General features: G+C 40.4%; 2 protein-coding genes across 7 annotated transcripts in view; one reads left to right on the top strand and one right to left on the bottom strand.

Annotated features, from left to right (window-relative positions):
• Positions 1–13,815, top strand: part of LOC121303607 (nuclear receptor subfamily 5 group A member 2-like) — a 53,853-nt gene extending 40,038 nt beyond the window's left edge. For all 5 annotated transcript variants that reach the window (XM_041234394.1, XM_041234393.1, XM_041234391.1 and 2 more), the window contains 2 exons: positions 1,952–2,099; positions 13,552–13,815. In XM_041234394.1, the coding sequence (XP_041090328.1) occupies positions 1,952–2,099; positions 13,552–13,799 (396 nt within the window). In that variant the 3' untranslated portion in view covers positions 13,800–13,815. The remainder of the gene's footprint in view (positions 1–1,951; positions 2,100–13,551) is intronic.
• A 5,914-nt stretch (positions 13,816–19,729) lies between these two features.
• Positions 19,730–25,455, bottom strand: part of LOC121303640 (adhesion G-protein coupled receptor D2-like) — an 82,362-nt gene continuing 76,636 nt past the window's right edge. For both annotated transcript variants that reach the window (XM_041234443.1, XM_041234444.1), the window contains 2 exons: positions 24,529–24,559; positions 19,730–22,121 (listed from right to left, as the gene is read on the bottom strand). In XM_041234443.1, coding sequence (XP_041090377.1) covers positions 22,114–22,121; positions 24,529–24,559 — 39 coding nt within the window. In that variant the 3' untranslated portion in view covers positions 19,730–22,113. The remainder of the gene's footprint in view (positions 22,122–24,528; positions 24,560–25,455) is intronic.

Genomic DNA, 25,455 nt, shown 5'->3' with positions numbered 1-25,455 from the left:
ATATCTACAATTTTATTTGGAAAAAGTCATCACAGCTATGGGGAGAGCCAATGGTGAGGGTAGAAATATTAGGGGGTGGTTTTACTAATTTATCTATAGAAGTGAAAAGAAACTGGCCAGAAGCACTGGCCAGAGCCGTCTTCTATTTTAATTAGACATGCAAGAGATTTATTTATTTTTGTTATTATCCAATCCTGTTTTAAAGGCATATTCTCTTTCAAACTGCATTATTATTATTTTTTAAATAATAATGTAGATTTGTACTTGATTGCAAAATCATAATTTAGTGCAAGCCTTTTATTTTTAAAAGGCACGTGTGCCTCGCATTAAACAAAATAATTTTCCTGCTTCATCCAAGTACAGTTCTATCCTAATCGTTATCAGTAACTGATCTGTTCACACCTGTGCAGACACACCATCATGGCACATTCAACCTCTTCCCAGTAGGACTGATTAAGAGATCTTAACACCTTATCACCTACTGTGGAGCCAACACCAACCCAACTTTGTAAGAAACCTTACAAACCACATCAACCAATAAAGACATTGATACAGGCTTCTCGATGAAAAGATTTTCCAAACGTTTTTTGTATTCTCTAAAACGTTCACCTCTATCTTTGTGTTCATTTAGTACATTGTCAATTGAATATGTACTGTACTGCATATACACAGACTCTCGAGTTTGAAAGAGCACTTTTATTTTTTTTCTGGAACCATACATAGCGCTGGCAAAATGTAAGTGGGGTTAATACTTAGTGGTGCAGCCCTTTGCTTCATGCAAGCCAGCAGCACGCTTTCACAGTGTGGACAAGAGCAGCAATCCTGGTCTGGGGGCTTGCAGCCCATTCCTGGCACAGAACCTGTATTAGGGAGTCCCAGGAGTTTACTGGCACGCTTTCGCAGGGAATTGGTCAAGGAGAGCCCACACGTGCTCATTGGGGCTCACATTCGGTGATTGGCCAGGCCATGGCATGGGCGCTGCACAACCTCTGCCCAATACATCAACATTCTCCAAGAGGGACTTCTACCTGTCAATGCCAACAGTAAACCATCCAAAGAGAAACTGTGCCCCAGCTCACACTGGCCGTGCAACACAAAGATGGGAAGACGTGGCATCACAGATCATTGGATATGAACCCCATTGAGCAGGTGTGGGCTCTCCTTGGTCGATTCTGTGACATCCCTAATACAGGTTCTGTGCCAGGAATGGGCTCTATCCTGCAGACCAGGATTTCTGATCTCGTCCACACGATGTGTAAGCACGTTGCTGCCATACATTTTAACCCCACTCATTTTGTGTATGTTACGTATGTTTCCATGACAAACAGTTGTTCTTTCATACTTGGTTGTATTTACTTAAGTCTCTGTATAGCCCTTATAAATGTTTACTACAGTAATTTAGCAGTTTTCTCATACTTTTCCCCTGATTATACTTTTTTTTTTTTCTAACATACCTCTATGGGCTTACAGTGCTTACCTATGCGTTACTATGTGTTCACTTTGCTATGCTTTTACTATGGTAAGAGAAGATGCAGGTTATTATTAATGCCCTTGAAATTTGGATTATTAAACTTTTTTTCAGTATTTAAAGAATTTGGTATTGGTAACAAATTACACAGCAGAATGACTGCAGGCTGCAAGACCCTGTCATACTAAAACAACCAGCTGATTACATGCGGAGCCGTGTTTTATCCTGCACCCCAATCAGTAGGGAACATACATAAGACTGCACTCAATACACAGCAGGAGATATAATTAGGGTTTCTGATTAAGCACTGAAAAACAGCAGCCCAAGATAAGTGACATTTATTCATTTTATTTGATAAACAAATATCCTTATTTTGGCAGCAGTGATTGATTGATTCTAATAAAAAGTTGATGTTTTGGCTTCACATTGATAATGCTATGAAGAGTGCTAGACGTATTTTGTGATGTCTGGGTTTTTTTTTAGATTGAGCTGGCTGTGGTGGCAGCCCAGGCTGGAGTGACTCTCAGTAACCTTGTGCTGAGAGCGCAGGAGTTAGCCGCTACGTTACAGACCCTCCAGGCTGACAGAAGGGAGTTTGCCTGCTTCAAATTTCTCATCCTTTTCAATCCTGGTGAGTGCAGTTGAATTCAACACAACTTACTGTTTTCACTTCTTACTGACCAGTCATGCCTGTTCAATGGAGTTAAATTCAGTTCCATGTCGTATAGAACTTCAAACTTGAAGGACATAAAGTAGCTTACCTCTTACCTTAAGGAGCAACTTTGTAAAGGGTTTAGATTCACATTATTTATCATTTTCTGTTTTAGCCGTTACACCTTGGTGACTTAGACCCCTGGGGATGCAATACAACGCCTTTAAACACATTTATACAGCTGGTACACAGAGTGTAACCATGAAGCAGTCCCCCTGCAACACCTTGCTCTCTGTATGTAAGAAACACATCCGAGTGTAACCATTAAACAGTCCCCATGCAACACCATGCTGTGTGAATGTAAGGAACACATCAGGAAGAAATATCACATAAAATTAAAAGTTGATGTGATTTCTGAAACAGAAGATGAACAAAAATATTAATTTGGATCATTTCAGTTTTAAAGAAAATATTAAAATGCAAAGTGCATTAATCATCTTTTCTCCATTTCCTTTTTTTGTGGATTGTTTTTGTATAGTAAAAAAAGATCACCTTTTAACGATACTAGTTTCAATACAGGCTTGTTTGGTAACAGTCCTCTTAAGGAGTGTAGCCATGGTGTGCAGGCGTATTTTCTTGCATCTTGTTAGTCCCTACCATAACTTGAAAGCACTAGCTGAAATGTTTGCCTCTTTTTAGTACAAGCAATACTATCACTGGACCTCGTTTTCTTCTGTTGAAGATCATTTAACTAATGCTAATAGACGAGGATAGGTAAAAAAAAAACCTATTTGAAATCCTTGTGTACTGTAGCGCTCCTTTAAATACGTAAGAAATACTGAAACCTATGCGTTAATGGGATTTAGACAAAACAAGGCAACTCGTGGTAAAGCAAATCCTGAGAGAAAACCAGAGTCAGCGGACAGGTGGAATCAAAGGGTTTTCCTTCCAGAAACACCAATATACAGATACAGTCACATCATTTATTTATTTTTAATAAATGGTGTGTTTATAAGCTCTCCTATACTTCTGCACACCTTCTACTGTATATGGGTGAGCCAGTCTGCTCTTTTCGTCCGCCAATGGCAAGCCCTAGTCTGGCTAGTCTTCCTTGGACTCCAGGAATCTGAGCAGTAAGGATCTAAAGCATGATGAGAAAACTATCCTCTTCTGGCTTTCCTCCCTTTGTATATAAGCTATATATTAATATATTCCCATGGTTTTATAATAAGCTGAATCATAAAAATAGCTGCATAAATAAAAATACAAAAATAGCTGCAAACATAATTACAGATCGAGCTTTCAGAATACACCGCTGTTGGCATGAAGTCAGGAGTCAGGCTGATTGCTTCTGCTCAAATGTACGTCAGCAGCAGACAGTGCAGACCATCACCCAATGTATCATCAACAGGCTTCTCACACCGCTGCTGAGTCAGTGACCCAACAAGCTCTGAATTCTCCAGCACATTATCCTGCTGGATAGACATAATAAAGCCTGATCCTGGGGGTAATAGTGTTACATGAAGATACATGACAACACATTATCCTGCTGGACAGACATAATAAAGCTATGTCTTCATAGATAATTTGGGCATGTGCGAGCAAATCCATCACTTCTTATGGGGCATGTTTTCTGCACAACCGGTACAACTGAGCTTCAAAAATATGCCACACCCACAACCCCACCCACGGAAACAAAGAACCAATGAAATGAAAGTTCCTTTGGTCATAAAACCAATAGTGAGGCACAGATGTACAAATAGATATCTGCTGATTTTGGAAGGACACATGGGGGTCCCAATTTAAAATGAAGAACTCAAAAAACGTAAAGAAAAAAATACATTAAGCAACTAAATTGAAGAAGTCTAATATGCCATGGTACAACTGAACAACTGAAAATATCATATTTCTTTTTTCTCGTTGGCCTGACCTTTTTGACCTCACTCAGGGCTCTAAAGAGGCGAAGGCCGATTAAATTCAATATTTTCACTTGGGCCATGGCATATCCTGTGTGTCTGGGGTGGGGGGGGGGGGGGGGGAGAGAGACAGAGAGAGAGAGAGAGTCTATAGTACATATTTAATATATGAAATCAGCATACATAAATAAATATTGACATATATTTTGTTTAAATATAGCATAAGTAAATAAATAAAATAAATAAATAATAGAAAATGAAGTTTTGAAGTTCATACTGCATTCATTTAGTTATAAAAGTTTATAGTTATAAAATAGTAAATAAAAACAAGACATGAAAAGCTTGGTTGTTTCCAGATGTACACTTTCCGCATAAATGACATTCCTTTATTATCTACTTTAAAATTACAAATTCCAATTAGCTTTTCACATATTTAGGTCGTTTGACCCGAAAATCAGCTATTCTGTTTTTTTCCAAGTGAAAAACGGTAAATAGAAGTGTTGTGTGGTGAAGGAGTTGTGGGCTCAGCTGTACAGAAAGGCTGTTTCATTTGTGTACACAATACAACGCATGATTACTTCCAGCACAATACAAGGCATGGTTATTGACATTTTTCACATTGAGTACTTCAGTGCAAACAAATTTCTTTATTTATTTATATATGTTAAAAGAGTGCCATTTGTTGTCTAATAGATGTCTTCATTGAGCAGATAAATAGTTTTAATTAAAAATAGTGCTCCTCTAAAAGCAATGTGTATGAAGAAACACATGTCAGCTTTGTTCTACAATAGACACTAATAGAAGCTTAATGGATTGACCTATCATTCGATTTTCTGACTCGTATTCATACTACAACTATAGCTAAAAGGGAGAAAAAATGAGCTTTTATGGCTTGCATTCCCTTAAGCGATTGCAATTTAGTGCCAGCCTCTCCCAGACAAAAGGTGCTTTAATAATAAGAGCACTTGGAGGATCGGGAATAATCTGAGGCATGTGTGAGGAGGCGCTTCTTCTTTTTTATCTTTGCAACGGCTTCTGCGTCTCTTTCAATGAGTCACAGAGTTTCTTTATTCACTGGAGCAGGGAAAAGATTATTCAAAATATTCAATTAATCTGTCAATGTGCTTCTTCACAGGATCAGGTGAGTTCATCACCCAGGCTTAGCTATTATTTATCTGTCCACCTATACAGTATATTATTCTAGAAGAACAATATTCCTGTATTCACTAAGCTTATACCAATTATTTATAGAGGCAGTGACCATATGTGACCATTCCTGATTGATATACACAACCCCCTTACTTTATAGTTGGTCATAGGGTCCAATATAAATCCATTTATAATGAGGAAATAAACAAATAATGCAACACTAATATTCATTTCACGTACTGTATTGCTTTACAGGTTTAGTGAAAAATGGACAAGTACTGTATGTTGCAGGGCTAGGGTTAGGGTTAGGGTAGCATTCATAATAAGGCATCAGTCACTTCAGTCGCACTCCTCTGTGTTGACCCTCTCAGCTTTCCGTAGTTCATTCCTTGTGACATCATTTTAATATACAGTACTGGAGCGCATGCAACACAGTGAGTGCAGTCGGGGTTTGCAGAGAAAGCTATAGTCCACGAGCCAAAACTCACAAAGCCCTTCGTTTTTTGGTATTAATTTGTTCTTTAATATTATTATTATTATTATTATTATTATTATTATTATTTATTATTAATTAATAAATTATAATTAATATTAATATTATTATTAACAGACACTTCCAGTTGTTACAAAATATCACAATACAGATAAGAGCAGTTATAAAATACAATAAAGTCAGCAGTTAGTAGGAGCAAATTCAAATAGAAAATAAAAAAAAAACAGTAAATAATTACTTTTGAGAGCAATTTTGATTAAGAGCAGTTCAATTTTATAGTACAAATATTTGCTGATAAGAGTAAATTCCATTAAGAACAAGTAGTAAGTACAATAAATGGATAAGAATGGTTTCAAATAAGGTTACCTTTAAGAATCAAGTAGAAGGGAATTGCAGTAGTCAAGGCAGGACAGTACCAGGACCTGAAGTAGGAGCCTCGTGGCGTAGTCGGTGAGGAAGGGGCGAATTCTGTATATGTTGCTGAGGAAGAAGCGACAGGCACATGCCAGAGTAGAGATGTGCTGAGAGTAAGAGAGGGAGGGGTTGAGGATGACACAGAGGAGATGGCTGAGAGGAGGAGAGGGAGGAGGAGAGGGAGGGGTTGAGAGTAGGGGAGGGAGGTTGAGGGGGACACAGAGGAGATGGTTGAGAGTAGGAGAGGGAGGGTTCGAGGGTGACAGAGGAGATGGTTGAGAGTAGGAGAGGGAGGGGTCGAGGGTGACACAGAGGAGATGGCTGAGAGTAGGAGAGGGAGGGGTTGAGGGTGAGAGGTGCTGAGAGTAAGAGAGATGAGAGGTGTCCACCAGTTCCAATCAACTCTCATCCTCTCCCTCCCAAAGACTCTCCCTAAACTCGGTAGTCCTGTCATTACCGACATAAACGTCATCCCCCCCTCCCATAGTTCCCCACCTGTGTCTCCTAACCTCCCTAACCGACTATCAACATCGACTCTCAATTCTCCACTCCTCCCCCAACTCCCAACAACAAGTCCATCGCTACAAACAGTACTCTCATCTGTGGCAATCCCGCTAGAGACTAACGTCCTCACCTGAAACTTCCGTAACGTACTCCGTGCTCCATCCGGTGCCTAGCTCCCTCCCCAGCTCCCCAATTTACACCTGTGGCTCCTCTATGGGACACTCTCCTCCCTCTCCCTCTTCCCCATGTACACCCCCAGTCCAGGGTGTCAGGCCTGACAGAGGAGATGTACTTGCTCCTCCTCGAGAGGGAGGGCCCGAGGGTCCAGAGGAGTCTCCCTACGCTACACTGAGGAGGATCCTCATATCCGACACAGTGGTGTCTCTACACACGACCTCACCCCAAGAGTAGAGATGTGCTGAGAGTAGGAGAGGGAGGGGTCGAGGGTGACACAGAGGAGATGGCTGAGAGTAGGAGAGGGAGGGGTCGAGGGTGACACAGAGGAGATGGCTGAGAGTAAGAGAGGGAGGGGTCGAGGGTGACACAGAGGAGATGGCTGAGAGTAGGAGAGGGAGGGTTCGAGGGTGACACAGAGGAGATGGTTGAGAGTAGGAGAGGGAGGGGTCGAGGGTGACACAGAGGAGATGGCTGAGAGTAGGAGAGGGAGGGTTCGAGGGTGACACAGAGGAGATGGTTGAGAGTAGGAGAGGGAGGGGTCGAGGGTGACACAGTAGAGATGTGCTGAGAGTAGGAGAGGGAGGGGTCGAGGGTGACACAGAGGAGATGGCTGAGAGGAGGAGAGGGAGGGGTCGAGGGTGACACAGAGGAGGTGGCTGAGAGGAGGAGAGGGAGGGGTCGAGGGTGACACAGAGGAGATGGCTGAGAGGAGGAGAGGGAGGGGTTGAGGGTGTCAGTAGAGATTTGCTGAGAGGAGGAGAGGGAGGGGTCGAGGGTGACACAGAGGAGATGGCTGAGAGGAGGAGAGGGAGGGGTCGAGGGTGACACAGAGGAGATGGTTGAGAGTAGGAGAGGGAGGGGTTGAGGGTGTCAGTAGAGATGTGCTGAGAGTAGGAGAGGGAGGGGTCGAGGGTGACACAGAGGAGATGGCTGAGAGAAGGAGAGGGAGTGGTCGAGGGTGACACAGAGGAGATGGTTGAGAGTAGGAGAGGGAGGGGTCGAGGGTGACACAGAGGAGATGGCTGAGAGTAGGAGAGGGAGGGGTCGAGGGTGACACAGAGGAGATGGCTGAGAGTAGGAGAGGGAGGGGTTGAGGGTGTCAGTAGAGATTTGCTGAGAGGAGGAGAGGGAGGGGTCGAGGGTGACACAGAGGAGATGGCTGAGAGTAAGAGAGGGAGGGTTCGAGGGTGACACAGAGGAGATGGTTGAGAGTAGGAGAGGGAGGGTTCGAGGGTGACACAGAGGAGATGGTTGAGAGTAGGAGAGGGAGGGGTTGAGGGTGTCAGTAGAGATTTGCTGAGAGGAGGAGAGGGAGGGGTCGAGGGTGACACAGAGGAGATGGCTGAGAGTAAGAGAGGGAGGGGTCGAGGGTGACACAGAGGAGATGGTTGAGAGTAGGAGAGGGAGGGTTCGAGGGTGACACAGGAGATGGCTGAGAGTAGGAGAGGAGGTAGGGTTTGGGGTGCACATAGAGAGTTCTGAGAGTAGGAGAGGAACTCTGGGAGAGGTGGGTCGAGGTTGCACAGAGGAGGAGAGGTAGAAGGGGTTCATTAGGGTGAACACAGAGAGAATGGTTCTGAGGAGGAGAGAGTAAGGGTTCAGGGTGACACAGAGGAGATGGCTGAGTCATCTCTAAAACTCACTGCCCTGCCACTCCTCTCCTTTCCCCAGACTCCAAGGGGACACACCTCATGGCTGGTGGAGTCAGATAGATGTGCTGAGAGTAGGAGAGGGAGGGGTCGAGGGTGACACAGAGGAGATGGTTGAGAGTAGGAGAGGGAGGGGTTGAGGGTGTCAGTAGAGATGTGCTGAGAGTAGGAGAGGGAGGGGTCGAGGGTGACACAGAGGAGATGGCTGAGAGAAGGAGAGGGAGGGGTTGAGGGTGACACAGAGGAGATGGCTGAGAGGAGGAGAGGGAGGGTTCAAATATGACACAGAGGAGATGGCCGAGAGCACGGTGTCCATATTAAGACATCTTCGTACATCTGGCAAAATGAGTCATTATGTGCTCCCTCCTTTGTAACTCCCTCCTCTGAGAGCTGATTAACTACATTGTCCCCCGGAGTGGTAATCATTGCACATATATGGCTACCCAGAGTTAGAGGGAGTGTTCAAAGTGAACACAGAGGGATCTGCCTCCATTGTGGTTCATAACATGACTAAACATCTATGGACTGCAAATGAGTCGTTCTGTTCTCCTCTCCGGCACGTTTTGAACAGTCAAAATTTGAATTATCCCTCCCGGGGATAAGTACATCCTCTGGTCGAAAAACACCGGCTTATTGATATAATATATATATATATATATATATATATATATATAATTTTAGCTCAAGTTCCATGGTTTCGATATATTGTGATTTAGTAGTTGGTTCAAACAATTTAACAGCAAATGCTGGAATTTCCCTGTATAATTCTGTGTAAATAAATATAAATCTATAAAGAAGGCGCAACAATGGCGGTGTTTACATGCACAAGTCATGACAGTTTTCCTCATTACCTGTTTGCTGTACTTTTCAGGAAATACGTTGCTTTGTAGTTCTGATTTAGGAAAAAGTACCTGCCGTACCAGTGCAGATTACTCAATTCACAGTCATTGAGGGGAGGGGATATTTAAATGTCCCTGTCTGCTTACTAATTAGGAAAAGAACGACTCTGAATATCGTGAGGAGAGCTTCATGCGTTGCCATGAAGATAAAAACATTAACCAGAGAAATTAATCCACGTGTTGTCACACACACATTCTGAATTATACCGCGCATTAGCTGCTTGTTTGTCTGGTTACCTTTCCAACACACACACACACCATTTTATAAAATATAATTTCTACAAGTTTTACTACTTATAATTTATATTTGTGTGTGTGTTTGTGGAACATCTAAAAGTTACATTTCATTAACACTAGAACCGCCTTTTACAATACATGTTTTTATTTTGAATATAACCTACACATTCAATTTTTTAATATGTACAAGCCTGTTGTTCTCTCTACTGGAACTGGCAGCCATCAGTTCCTTCGTTTTGTACAAGGTAGGAGAGATTTCATCTTGAAGCTAGCCAGCGCGCTTCAGCAGAAACATTTCGATCAGAAGCTGCAGGCTGCAGCAGCTCAACCTGGATTCTGTGCTGCGAGTGACACACACACACAAGATAAATCCATATGTTACTTTCGTATTAGATTAAAAACTGTTTTGTATGTGCATATACCAGTTTACACACTAGTTTCTTTTGAAATGTTTATTTTATTATAGTTTTTCATTTTTTGAAGTAGTGCTTTATATGTGGTAGGTAAGAAAATAAATGATGTGCTTGAATAAAACTTTTGAGTTGTATCCGATAGTTTGTCTTTCATTTTAATATTGATGGTGTTTAAAAGATACCGGCAGTTGTAGGTATGAATATAACCGTGGTGGTTCTAGTGTTGAATTAGTCCATAGGTGTACAGTGTGTGTGTAGGGGGTGTCTATGTTTTGTACGGCCTTTCTGCTGGAGCTTACTTGATATTAAGTCAGAAAAGCAGGATCTTGACTGCTGAAACCTTTCTGCATGAGATATGAATTAAGTTTTACAATTATGTGTGTCTTTTATAGTTAAGCTGTTTTTAATCATTGTGTTTAAATTGGTGTGCGAATGTGTTTTTATAGTCGTTTTAATGTGCTTATTAATTCAGTTGCTTTAGTATTCTTTTATATTAAGTTTCTATATAGTATTGTGTAAGTTTCGAGTTCTTTCATTTCCCATCGGCAAAACCAGCTACGTGCAGTTTTGCACAGCCTAACATGGCTCAGTCAGAGATAGGTGTCTGAGCAGGCAGGAGATTAGCAGAGATAGTGTGAGATGGGGGAGGGTAACTGAGCGAACCCCTCCTTTCCCCCCGCAGAGGGAGAGTGTAATGATAGAAACCCCTATCATTGGACAGAAGCAAGACAAATGGGAGTGGAGTCAACAATTGTTTACAAAGGTGTAAATACCCAACATTATAAAGTTTTGTGAGTCTTTTCATCTCTTTTGAATTGACTGCATGGATATCCGTGATTTCTGATACAAACGTATGCATTGAGCTGTACCGAGGCCTTGTCCAAACTCTTATTAAATCTTGTGCTTATATGACTGAATGGAGGTATATCTTTCTTGTATATAAAGTGTTTTTGAATCAAAAACCATTTGTCAGCTTAATTTTTTCTCTGCAACCTCATGAGCCACAAGCACGATTCCTGCTCCGGTTCACATGCGTTTTTACAGCTATTTTCGTTGTGAGAAAGCGATTGACCCTGCCCTTAGTCGCGCTGCCAAAAGGACGCCCTATTGCTGTTTCACGATGTATTTGTGTGATAAGGTCACACAGTCATGACTGTAGAGTTGATTTTCAAATGCATGTAAACCAAGCCAATGTTAATCCAAAAATAGGACAACCAGGTTGTTATTTGGATAATAATAATATAATAATAATAATAATAATAATATACAATGCTTCACTTACATAGCTGTCTTTATGCAAACATTCCAGAGCGCTTTACATGATTTCCATTGCATGAGATTAGGTACTAAAACTTCATGCAAATATTGGACTCAGATTCTGCTAAGGTAAACAACAACTGATACATAGCTTCTTTTACTGTAAACTAACGTGATCCATCTGCGTTTCCTTCCATCTGATGATGCAGATATCCTTATGCCTGGTGTTGATGGCTAAAGTGTAATGCTGGCTCCAGGGATCAGTCTATTTTGCCTCCCTGGCGCATCAGCACACATAACGGCTGCAATACTGGCTACAGGGATCAACCACCCTAGGTCATCAGCATCATCAGTACTTCTCTGGGGTCTTCTAGTGGGCACTTTCCATCCTTGGTCTTTGGTCGACTAGCCCACAACACCTTAAGATGGCTCGACAGTGATTCTGGCTTCCCAGCATCACCCCCCTCCGTTGCCCACTCAGCTAAGCTCAGCTTATTAACCTTCCTTTACATCGACGTTGCTTTCTTTCTACTGTGCTTGAGGTCACCAACCAGAATCTTTTCGTCTCAACCAGAGCCAGTTACTGCTCCTCTCTGCTGCTTCAGATAAGTTCTTCACTATGCGTTGCAACTCTTGTCTACTGAATACGATGTCTCTGAGAAACCGGGTTGTGGAGTGTGCCACAAGTCCTCAACAGCCCACCTCTGCTTGGTAAACCTGGACTCTCCATCCTCGCTGTTCCGCTTCAGTAGCTAGTTGAGCATACCGAAGCTTCTTCCTTTCGTAGGACTCATCCACAGCATCCTCCCATGGCACTGTTAACTCTACCAGGTGAAGCGTGCTGATCCAGACCACAAGACAATATCAGGTCGAAGGTTAGTGGTGGCAATCTCAGGTGGGAAAATAAGCCGCTGACCAACATCTGCCAGCATTTTCCATCCTCTAGCAGCTTCCAGTTTTCCTAGACAAGTTTTGGTTTTCATACCTTTTCTTGGTGGTTGCTCCCTTGTACAGAGGAATGTTGTTCTTTGTGTGTCATATATTGCTGGGATTGGTGGTAACCTGTTGGTCATGCTGCATTTGTCAATCAGTCAATCAATCAATCTTTATTTTATATAGCGCCTTTCATAGTGGACCACCATCACAAAGCGCTTTACAAGATGCAGTAACAAGAAGAAAATCCATAATAGTTTAAATACAGAGAAATGAATAATGCATGATATGCAGTAAAAAAAAAAAAAAATAAAAAAGCATAATACTTGAAAATATGTGGAAAGAGTTGAAAATTGCTGTTCATCAAAGGTGCCCATCCAACTTGACGGAGCGTGAACAATTTTGCAAAGAAGAATGTGCAAAAATTGCAGTGTCCAGATGTGCAAAGCTGGTAGAGACTTATCCAAATGGGACTTTTTTGACCTGAAAAAAGAAACAAGGACCAGGGGTCACAAATGGAGATTAGACAAAGGGGCATTCAGAACAGAAAATAGGAGGCACTTTTTTACACAGAGAATTGTGAGGGTCTGGAATCAACTCCCCAGTAATGTTGTTGAAGCTGACACCCTGGGATCCTTCAAGAAGCTGCTTGATGAGATTCTGGGATCAATAAGCTACTAACAACCAAACGAGCAAGATGGTCCGAATGGCTTCCTCTCGTTTGTAAACTTTCTTATGTTCTTATGTTCTTATGTTCAAATAGACTCATGGCTGTAATTGCTGCCAAAGGTGACTCTACCAAATATTGACTCAAGGGAGTGAATACTTATGCAATCAATTATTTTCTGTTTTATATTTGTAATTAATTTAGAACAATTTGTAGATTTTATTTTTCACTTTGACATTATGGACTTTTTTTGTGTTGATCAGTGGCAAAAACTCCTAATTAAATCCATTCTGATTCCATGTTGTAACACAATAAAATGTGGAAAAGTCCAAGGGGAGTGAATGCTTTTGAGAGCCACTGTATTTACGCTATGGAAACAGCTTTTTTCACTGCATCTGATATTTGTATTTGGGCTTGCTCAGACTAAGGGGGATGCAGTAAGGGACACAAACATTAGTTCTGAAACACTTTTTTTTTTAAGTTCTATCAGCGTTCCAATCCAGAATAAAGAGTCTATTTACCCCCACATGAACGTAAATGCAGACACTCTGAAATTCCATATTAATCTAGGTGGGGTTTTCACCCTTGTTAACATTACTTTAAATACAGTGATCATGTTTGTACATTCTTTAGTGGCGTTATTAAGATCAGTATAGATCATTAAAATAAACCCCACCCTGTTTTTCCCCCAGTTATTTGAACCCGATTCTCTTTCTTTTGCAGACGTGAAGCTTTTGGAAAACCACCACTTGGTAGAGAGTGTCCAGGAGCAAGTCAACGCTGCCCTCCTGGAGTACACCATGTACAACTACCCACAGTTCGGGGACAAGTTTGGACAGCTGTTGCTACAGTTCCCAGAGATCCGCTCCCTCAGCACTCAGGCGGAAGAGTACCTGTACTACAAGCACCTGAGCGGGGAGGTGCCCTGCAACAACCTGCTCATAGAGATGCTCCACGCCAAGCAGGCCTGAGACCCCGCAGCAGAGCCAGGAGAACTGTTAATAAAGAAAGGAAACGTGGTGGAGGAAGGGCCTGCAAGACTCGCTGCAACCCCTGTCAAGCGTCATTTCCAGGCTTCATAGTTGAAATTGAATCATTAATCAGCTTCAAATCTTATTTAAGATTGTTTTTGCTCTAGTTTATTTAATAAAGTGTCTCCAATGTTTATTCATGTATATATTACTGTAAAAATGGTTCTTCATGTTTTTAAGCTATGTTATATGTCTAATTCCTGTGATCACGTATGGGAATATGCCAAAAGTCGTTATTTTATGTTTCCATTCCCTTGAACACGAAAGTTCCACAAGTTATACACATGGTAAAAACCATACTAATTCATCTGGTCTATAATTTAATTCCGAAATTACAAACCCTCAGATTACATTACCAATGCAGTCAAAGTGAATGGGATAAAAGAATCGTGGAAAGGGCCTGCTGATTTAGGAAGATTGTACTCAATTCTGCTTACAAAGGGACAAGTTGCTGTTTTTATTCCTGCTACCCATACATATAGGCCGAGATATTTGAAAGGTTTGCGCACCGCGCAGAGGGTTATGTGCATTGCAAATGGCTGTTATGCACGAGTGCTCAAAATGTGCTATATTTGAGAGTTATTTTTGTGTGCCACAATCCGTCTTGCGCTGTGCACAATTACAATGTACGCATAGCGCAATTTGGCGGGAATGGCCGACAATTTGCGAGATCCTGCCGTGTTCGAAAGTATGCACCAAGCACAAAATAACGCTTTTAAAAAGCAAGCCTTAACTCCGCGCACATCACTCCAGCACTCACTCACCCAGTCACTGAAGTGAAATGCAGGCGCTTTCAGAGGTACTACAGCAATGGAAAACACCCAGCGATCATACAAGGTTCCGTCCACATCTATATAATGATTATATTCAAAAGAACGATTGTGATAGCAGCATCACTAGTGTTAATACATGTTTAAAAAAAATAAACAGGGAAGCTGCAATCATGATCGTGATTTCGGACTGAAACCAAACCAATCACTTTCCCAAGCACTCTGTCTTGGTGCTGAAAGAACAACTCCCAAAACAGAATCAAGAGTACAGCAGGTTATCCAAGTGCATACCATCAGTATGTAACATAGACTGAGCCAGCAAATACTGAGCAACTACCTGTATAATGCAGGGCCGCTTTGCTTTAATAGACACAGACCGCAGTATATCAACAGCAGTTTGCACCTCCTTACCATGCATTCACATATATGAAACATGAAATGTTTCATTTCTCCATTTGCTTATTTATATATTTCTGGGGGTGGGCATGCAGCTTCGGGTATGCCAATGTTACCGCTGTGTGTTGAGACTCGTCTGAGGAATATTGGTGTGTTCTGTACACCTATGACAGCTGCTTGGCAGGGTATTGTTGACAGTCCATTTTCGTGTAGTATTGCAGTTCTATGCATTTCTGCTGTATTGGTAGTGAAAGCGCAGGTGGTTTTGCGAGGCACAAAAAACTGCTATTTTCCAACTTTGCGCAACTGTTTTGTGCAAAAGCACAATTTTTTTGCGAGGGGTTGCGCATCGCTTCGAATATCTTGGCCATAGCCTTCTCTTTTTTTGGAATTAACCAGAGAGTTTCCTGGGGTACATTTCTAGTTTGTATGTAACAATGTAGAGTGTATATCTTAATGTTTTCTAAACAGTTTCTAAGGTCTAGAAAGATACTTTTTTGTCCTGCTTTGTTTTAGCAATCTTTGCATTCATGTCAGTTGAATGTGAAGGCTATGAAACACCAGACAACTTTCCGGCAACTGTTTTTAACAATGAACACATTTTTACTTTGAGTAACTAGAGCCCTTTTCACACTGGCATGTTCTACCCAGGTCAGAACCTACTTGGTGAGGACCAGATGTCATGCAGGTCAGTTATGCAATTTCGCACTGCTTTTGATAAAGCAGAGTTGACCTGGGTGACAGATGCAAGTCAGCAATGCGCATATCAATGCCCTGGAAGCAGCTTGTTACTGACACTTCTCTGGATTGAACTGTCAGTCCCAACTGTTGATTATAGCAAAGGTTTCTACATCCCTGCTGCTCATGGCTCATGCTGTGTCTCAATCAACACAAATATGGCTAAACAGAAATGTTCCTTGCAGAAGTGAAACCTTCACGCAGGAGTGGCTGTTTGGACCCGGGTAGGAGTGCCAGTGTGAAAGGGGCTTAGGAGAGACATATTTGTCATGGTCATTAAACTAATTAAAGTGACTCTTGAATATGGTCCTGAATATGACAGTTATTATTGACAATCTGAGTCTGCCTGCTTTTATTTATCCTTGTCCAACCTGAATTAATTCCCACATTTTGGGCAGGTATCTTGAGCTGCGGGGCATCCTATAGAACATTATACTGTATTCATATTGCAATGATATCAGTACAGTGCAAATCACACTCCTTTCAATATCTTTGATGTATCTTCATGTAGTAGTGGTAGAAGTCTGCTATGCATTTCTGTAAAGAATAAAGCAATGTTTAGGAAAGGTTGTGTAGTAAACATGCATGACTCTCCTTTTCCTGGCTGTTCTACACATGGCAGCTTCTGTCTCTAAATGGAAGACTTTTGTTTGTTAACATGTTTAACACACAGCTTTATTATGTGCTGCATAGTAATATATGATTATTTTGCAAAGAGATGTATTTCATGTCAGTGCCTTCTTTACATTTATATTGCTGTTTATCTTATTATTTTATTTTAGTTTGACAACATTATTTGTTCATGCATTATTTTATTGTAATAGTTTGAAACCAATAAATGCACCTAATGAAACTCCAGTTCTCATTATTATGTACCTGGCATCAGTACTACATATGTGGCGATTTAGTTTTTAACATAAAGCTAAACTAAAAAATAGGTTAGGACTCTCCAATGCAATAAAGAATAAAACGTGCAACAGAAAAACACGAAATAAGAGAACCAAGTAAAGAGTTTATTGCCATGCTTAAAAACAAATACATATTTTGTTAGCAGAAAACACAATTAAAGTAGTAAACGTATGAAAACTGAATATATTTAAAAAAAAAAAAAAAAACTTGAAAAATGGCATGGAAGAGCAGTACTAGATAACCATGCTGTAAAAGTAACTGTTGGGGCAATACATACGACATTAAATGGATGGCATTAATACAGAAATAAGGCCTGCATAAACAAAAACAAACAGAAATGCAACATAATTCACATATAAAGCTGGCGACTGAACTAAGAAAAAAACACACAAGCACAGTCTAGAAACCCTGTTGTTTGCAGCACATTTCCACACCAGTCTTTGAAAAAGTCTCTCGCATTTAAACAAATCCCCAAAGAGAAAAAAAAAACATGAAGCAGCAGTTCTCAAAAAAGAAACAATCCCCCAAAGCAAAAAATGATACCAAAAAGCAAGACTGTTCATTGAAAAAACGACATGCAAAAAAACAAGACTGGTCATTCAAAAAGCGATACACAAAAAAACAAGACTGCTCATTGAAAAACTGTAATGCCAGCTGGTAAAGAGAAGTTAATGAGTTCAAGCTCACTCAGACCGCTCCGGTCACACGAATGTGCAGGTTTCTTTGTAGTTTGTAGAAAATCCAAAATGGTCAACCACAGCAATGAAAAATCTTTTCAGGACGAGCGGATGAAGTTAGCACAGCTGAATGCAGAAGAGAGATCTCTAGCCAACAATATTCTTTTGCAATTGAAAGGAACATAAATAGTCAGCACTTGGATATACGGCACTCAGATACACGTCAGTCATATCATTATGAATTAAACTGAACAAAACTATAAACGCAACATGCAACAATTTCGAAGATTTTACTGAGTTACAGTTCATATTAGGAAATCAGTCAATCGAAATAAATTCATTAGGCCCTAATCTATGGATTTCACATGACTGGGAATAAAAAAGACTTAAAAAAAAAAAAAAAAGCTAGGGGCATGGACCAGAAAACCAGTCAGTATCTGGTGTGACCACCATTTGCCTCATGCAGCGTGACACATCTCCATCGCATAGAGTTGATTGTGGCTTGTGGAATGTTGTCCCACTCTTCAATGGCTGTGCTAAGTTGCTGGATATTGGCGGGAACTGGAACACGCTCAATGGGTGACATGGCTGGTGAGTATGCAGGCCATGGAAGAACTGGGACATTTTCAGCTTCCAGGAATTGTGTACAGATCCTTGCGACATGGGGTGATGGCGGTGGATGAATGGCACGTCAATGGGCCTCAGGATCTCGTCACGGTATCTCTGTGCATTTAAATTGCCACCGATAAAATGCAATTGTGTTCGTTGTCCGTAGCTTATGCCTGCCCATACCATAACCCCACCGCCACCATGGGGCACTCTGTTCACAACGTTGACATCAGCAAACCGCTCGCCCACACGATGCCGTACACACTGTCTGCCATCTGCCCGCTACAGTTGAAACCGGTATTCATCCGTGAAGAGCACACTTCTCCAGTGTGCCAGTGGCAATCGAAGTCGGTTGCGATGCCGAACTGCAGTCAGGTCAAGACCCTGGTGAGGACGACGAGCACGCAGATGAGCTTCCCTGAGACGGTTTCTGACAGTTTGTACAGAAATTCTTCAGTTGTGCAAACCCACAGTTTCATCAGCTGTCCGAGTGGTTGGTCTCAGACGATCCTGCAGGTGAAGAAGCCGGACGTGGAGGTCCTGGGCTGGCGTGGTTACACGTGGTCTGCGGTTGTGAAGCCGGTTGGACGTACCGCCAAATTCTCTAAAACGACGTTGCCAATTACACGCGCCTTCAAAACTTGAGACATCTGTGGCATTGTGTTGTGTCACAAAACTGCACATTTTAGAGTGGCCTTTTATTGTCCCAGCACAAGGTGCACCTGTGTAATGATCATGCTGTTTAATCAGCCTCTTGATATGCCACACCTGTCAGGTGGACGGATTATCTTGGAGAAATGCTCACTAACAGGGATGTAAACAAATTTGTGCACAAAATTTGAGAGAAATGAGCTTTTTGAGAGTATGGAAAATTTCTGGGATCTTTTATTTCTGCTCATGAAACATGGGACCAACACTTTACATGTTGCATTTATATTTTTATTCAGTGTAAAATACTACTTCTGTTGAAAATATAGTAATGTACCAACAAAACCAATACAGTACATCTGAATGGAAGCCTACTTATTTTAAAACAGTCTTTTCAGCTTTGTATTGTATCTTTTGTGTTCCCTGAAAAACAGACCAGGGTTGAAACAGGCCAAAATGCAATAATGAGGTATGCGTTACACTCGTTTAACCGTCCCTGATGTCAAAATGTTAGATGGTCGGATATGTGAGAGCTGACTGTATAAAGAGATAACAAAACAAACAGACCTCACAAAGGACTGCCAAACTTCAAAATGGCCTTTACGGTAAAGCAGTTAATATAGGGACAGCTCTAAGAAAATAATTCAATCAATAGATGCGTAAAAAAAGAACAGGTACCACGAACCCTTGTAAATGCCCTAAACTTCTAATTAAGCAAACTAGGCATACAAAAATGTACTGGAAATGGAGCCGTGAAAATTAGAAAGAAAAAGATTGCCTGGCCAGGCTGTCTGCCATTCCATTAAGAAGGAGCAGGTGATACACTTCTGGCATCACTTTATGTGTAATCCCCTTTGACACTCATGAGACAAATTCAGATCACTTGTCGTGCATATTAATATGACGTGGCCATAAATTTAACATTGGCCTATTGTATGATATTGCCTATGATGCCAGATTGATGGGCCACCTTCTACAGGTAAGACATCAATCAAGTCAAAACATTTGTCTAAAACAAGATTTAGTGCATATAATTATTTGTGAAATTGCAGAATATTCTCTTTATCTTTTTCCCAAAAGACTTGTATTGTATATTCTCACAGATAGACACATACGAGAAGCAGTAAATACACAAACCTTTATTTCTATACAAAACTCCTCTCTCCCTTTTCAAGAAAATGTATTTTCTTCATAATAAAATTGCGTCATATATGATGAAAACAATAAGTATACAATTTGTCACAGGCTAAACACATACAAAAGGATTGTGAATGCTGAATCCTATTGTATTGTGCCAATAGTGTAACGATCATACACGCAGTACTACATGAATGAACTACAGTAGTCTTTATAGCCCCACATGGGAACAGCTCAGATTAATCCCCAGAGGTTTTACCATGTGCATGTCATAGGGATGGGATTTCTACAATGACAGAACACCAGCTGTCGTATCTCTTGCTAATCTTAAAGACAAATTACTGGAAATGAAAAGACCAACTAGACAATGATAAGAGGATCTATCAAAACTGTGCTAAGAAACTTCATAAACACAATGACAAAAATTTGTCATTGAATTTACAATGTATCTTTTTTTTTTAATTTAGTGTCCAATTATAATTCCCCCCCTCCCCCCAATTTTCTACAAATTCGGAATGCCCAAACACTTTTCTCCTCACTCCAGCAATACCCCACATAGCTAAGGAGACCCGAAGATTCAGCGGGCTTCCTCTGATCGAACAAACAAGCCAGCTTCCTTTTTCACCCAAGAATGCGACAGCATATGTCTGTGAGCTATTGAACTCTGGAGGATAAAGGCCAGCCCTGCAGGTGTCTGCCCTGAGCACATCAGGCGCCTGGCCAGCAGGGATCGCTGTAGAGCGATGAGGGGAAACAGTCCCTGTCGGTTTTACCTGCCTAACCCACAGGAGCACCTGGACCAATGAGGCGCTCCCTTCGGAGTCCCCAGTGAAGACCAGCCTACTCTGCTCAGCCAGGACGTGAACCTACGCTGCACGACTCACCCTGCGCACCACGCGGCTGCGCGACTCACCATGCGCACCACGCGGCTGCACGACTCACCCAGGGCAAGTCTTTTGTGATCACAAAAATATATTAACTGCTGTAAGATGGTGTTTATTTAAATTCTAAGTCTGTCTAAATGTTTAATATATTCTAAATTCCAGATTTAGTATTTTTTTTTTTAATATCATAAGTTGCATTGTTTCAAGATGCTATTTAATTGCATTTTATTTGTCACTTAGAGAATATACTGCAAACCCTCTTATTCATGTGCCATTAATTTAAGCACATTTAACTGATACTAAAACAGTTACTAAAAGTATATTGTACAATACAAGAAAATACAAGAAAACTCTGCAGCCCTCAGGATAGTGGAACATGGTTCATTTAAGGCATGCGTGGTTCAATACAGTCATCACAGAGTAATCATTTGGATAACACACGTTAATTACTTTCATTATACAATACACAATACATTGGTAATTACTGTACATCTTCTAACCCCTCTCAAAGATTCAGTATTGTTATTCACACATATGAAATGAACCATTCACTGTAATGGACCACAAGCCCAGCACATGCAGATATCATCCTGTGCTTAGAAGATGCAGCACAATTCTAGCGTTATTATGATCACTACTAGTTTTTCTGTACAATCTTTGCTCTTGTGTTCTTAATAAGTTCATATGTGGTGGGTAAGGTGACTTACAATAAAAGACATAATTTTGCACATTTTGAGCAGCGTTGGCCCAAACTTCACAAGATCAGAAATTTTTTCAAATGTACCTTTTACGATGTTTGCAATCATGCTGAGTGCTTCCTACTGCGTAAGAGATATGCACTAGATATAACATCATCTGTCCATCTAGTGAAACGAATGGGTTTTCTTTCATATTTCTGGCAATGCTAGATGGCATTGGCTCTTCTTACTATGAAGACACTGATGTGGTCTGTGCTGTACATTGTGACTGGAAAAGAGGAGATGCTTCTGAACTTACCCCCCGAGCACAGATTCCATCAAAGAGTTAAAAAGGTACTGCAACAGGAACACCGCAGGAATGCATACATCACAAAGGCAAGGGGGAGGAAAACAAACTTAACACGTCACTGGAAAGGACTTGCTTTTCAATACAGCACGGCATCGTTTTCTCGTCAGCGAATTATCGCTTTGGTATTTATTTTTATAACATGTGCCCTGTAACAAATTGTGTTCCCAAATAGTCAATCCACTGCTGAAGCTGTTTCTACTCAAAACCAAAAGCAAGGGAGCAGCGCTACTGTTATTTCGTGCTGTGGAATTTAACTTTTTAAGGCATTGTACTGATACTGAAAACAAAGCAGACACTCATAATGGAAAGAGAAGCAGTGACACACGGTATGATAAAGCAGGCGTGTGCATGCGCTTCGTTCCAGGCTGCACTGCACTGCGTCCAGGAGCTCAAGGAGGTTCTTTCGCAGTGGTTTGTCTTCTACATGATTCTGCAAGCCTCAGCAGCCTAAAAATTTTTTTACAAAATACAGTACTTTAATTATATTAAAACAATTTATTATGTTTAGTTTTTAACAGAACGTTAGAAGCAATGAAAGAATAATAATAATAATAATAATAATAATAAATAATAATAATAATAATAATAATAATAATAATAATACAACTGTACCTTTAAGACTAATTCCTTCTTGTTTTTTTTAACTTAAAAAAAGTAGTGTTAATTAAATTATTTTTTAAATTTCAGTTTAAATTGTCTCTTCCTGTTGTGATATTTACAGGTGTCACGCACCCACAACTAGAAATAACAGACAGAGATGTAAACATGTACTTTTACGACGACTACAGTACTACGACTAACAAGAAGGAGGAAGAATGATGTACAGGCTTTATAAAAGTGTATGACAGCAAAGTCTAATAAACTAAGCATAGTGGATGCTTGTTAAAGCATGAGCAAGCATTGTAAAGCCCAGAGACGCATGGTAAAACATATTTAAAAAAAAAACACGGCAAACCAGGGCAAACTATGGAAAATGCCTAGTATAATCTTAACAGAAATGATGTGGGAAAATGACTTCATAAGGTGGACATTGTATTTATTATTGCTTCATTTGCTATAAGCAAACATGAATTTATTTTCTCCCCGACGCATTTCTGCAAGTTAAGAAATGTCTAACTTTATACATTTTTGGATTGTTAAAATCTAACATTCCTGCCAACTACTTCCAAAACGCACACAATATTTTCAAAATACAGTTGCCAGTGTATAACTTTCAAATAATAATTTAAAAATCCTGTTGCTGCTTTTGTAATGGGAAAGCTGGTTGTAAACAGGGCACAGGTGCTTAGAGGGTGATCTGAGATACATCTGAAAGGCCTTTTGCAAAGAAAATAAAGCTTCTCAGTCTGTTCTGGAACACTGTGTGCTGAACATTTCATGTTAAGAGGCACTTTAATGCAATTCATTTGAAAATATCTGAATACCAAAGGTACTAATTGCATATAATAATAAGCCATGGGCTATGAATCAAACAAAAAAGACAAAACGAAATCCCTTTTCCAAACACTATAAACTTTCACTTCACTATAAATTAATAAAAGTATTGATTATTAACAGCAAATTTGGCCACAATAAATATAAAATAAAACAATATATGAATGACTCGGTTTTGGATCGTCTGATAAATGGAGACTTTTTTTGAAGACTATTCCTGTTGCAACAGATGGGTGCTGGCACAAAAAAAGGAAATGTTTTTGTATTATTTCAAGTTTTATACTGCAGTTATTGACAGTAGATTACCCCAGACGATGGTTACCTGCATTGCAGCCTGCATGAATGTAGGAATTGTCATTATAGTGCACATACTTCTGAATAGAACAGCATTACTGAGGCTGTATCTTAAGCTCCCTTGCACCCGACCCTGAGAAGACATATTGCTATAGCGAAGGTCAAGTCAATTTAGCATTAAACACATTACTTTCTCTTTCTATCGGCTTGGTTTTAAAACAAAAGCTTTGTGGGTATGCTGACATCGTAGAGATTTATAGCAAAATATTGTGACACCATATTGCTCCTGAGTCCTAATAATATTTATATTTCAGTTGTGTAATACTGGTGACCTGGTAAGAGGATGTGATCATTTAGGAGAGGCTGCATTTTGTTCATGGCTATGATGAATTTCATTTGATAATTCACTGATGGAGAAAATATAATGTCTTTAAAGGTGGACATAAAACAATTAAACATTCTTCAATTTAGCATTTACTGTTTTCAGGTAAGCATTTCAATATTTAGGAATGCATTTAAAATGCATTGCCAAAATGTATAATTTTTTTCTGTAGTTATTATTAATAACTATAGAGAATTATCAGTTCTGAATGTGACAATGCAGTTTTTTCTGCTTTCATAAATAGATGTTTAATTGTTAAATATCTTGCTGTTTTTACACCCTGAAATGCCTGGACCTAAAACCTTTTACAGTGAAGAAAACACAGCCCAGCTTCCAGGATCTCAAGGTCAGCTGCTACACCAGAGTGCAACACTGCCCCCAGTGAATGTGAAGTAAAGGCTGGTAATGGTACAGAATTAAATACAAGGCATTGCAAAGAAGTGTTGGCAATAATTATCCAACAAGGCTTCCTAAAATAAAATTTTAAAAAACTAAAAGCAATGTATTTAAGTAAGCCACAATCGAATTGAATACTCCAGCCTTGTGTTCAAAGGTGAATTCTCTTCATAAAGAAGAAATACATCTAAATCCATAGATTTCCTTTACTTAACCTTAAACACAAAAATACTAAAATCATGAACTTGACAGGGTATTGCACATGTTATGCGACGGTCTGCTTTTGGACATGTTCAGGCTATTTGATCCATTTTGTATTTTTCTCATTTGACGAGATATAAGTCGTACCTGATGGTTTGAAGGCTGTCAGTTGAATGCCCTAAAAAACAAACAAAAAATAAAACCAGGTAAGTTGCATACTATTAACTGGAAATGGGAATGTGCAGTTATAACTGAAGAGCGTTATAAACGAGGGAGGGTGTCTGACTAAAATACAAAATTAAGTAACTCCCTGTCTGTAATGCATGTATAATGAAGCAAAAATGTAACTTTCCGTAACTTCAGCCATGCATAAAGCACCATGTAATCAACATTATATTTAAAAAAAAAAGGTAACATTCCCACTCGTGGATCGTTTTAACCAGCTGTTTTTAAACTATAAATAGCCTGGCTAAATGGCAGTCAGGAGTTCAGTTCGAAGCGACAGACAAGCAAACCAAGTGCAAGAAGGAGAGCGGGTCGGGAGAGGGGAAGAGGGAATGGGCTCGCCCCAGCGTCTCGTCTCCGAGAGAAAGCTGCAGCTCCTCTCGTAGCAAAAAAAGTAAATACATTTTGAAAGACCCACGTAATTTGAAGCTGTTTACAGTTTGAACAACACTGGTACTGTATTTACTGTAGAAATATTGCATGAATCACTAGTATAGGGAATTGGAGCGTTATAACCGAGGGCCTTATAGCGAAGGAGCACTGTGTATCAAATTGAGTGTCCCATAACATCCTCAGGTTTGTCTCAGACTGGATGTGTTGACTCACATTTCAGTAGTTTCTTTTTATGCCTTTTTGTTGGACCAGCTTAAAAGGGGTTAGAAAGGATTTACAAAACATTTTCCAACTTCTTCATTTTCTTAAAGCCCATCTCTCCTTCCAGCACACTACAGCAGGTAGACTCGCATCAAAGAGTAAGTGGGGGGGTGATGCTGCAACTGTTTAAATAACGTACTGCAGCAGAATGGCTGGGTGTGTGACATCACCAGACCAGGAAATACAAGCACACTC

The sequence above is a fragment of the Polyodon spathula genome, chromosome 34 (genome assembly GCF_017654505.1).
Source record: "Polyodon spathula isolate WHYD16114869_AA chromosome 34, ASM1765450v1, whole genome shotgun sequence".
Taxonomy (NCBI): domain Eukaryota; kingdom Metazoa; phylum Chordata; class Actinopteri; order Acipenseriformes; family Polyodontidae; genus Polyodon; species Polyodon spathula.
The sequence above is the reverse complement of the archived record's forward strand: the minus strand, read 5'-3'. Positions and strand labels throughout refer to the sequence as shown.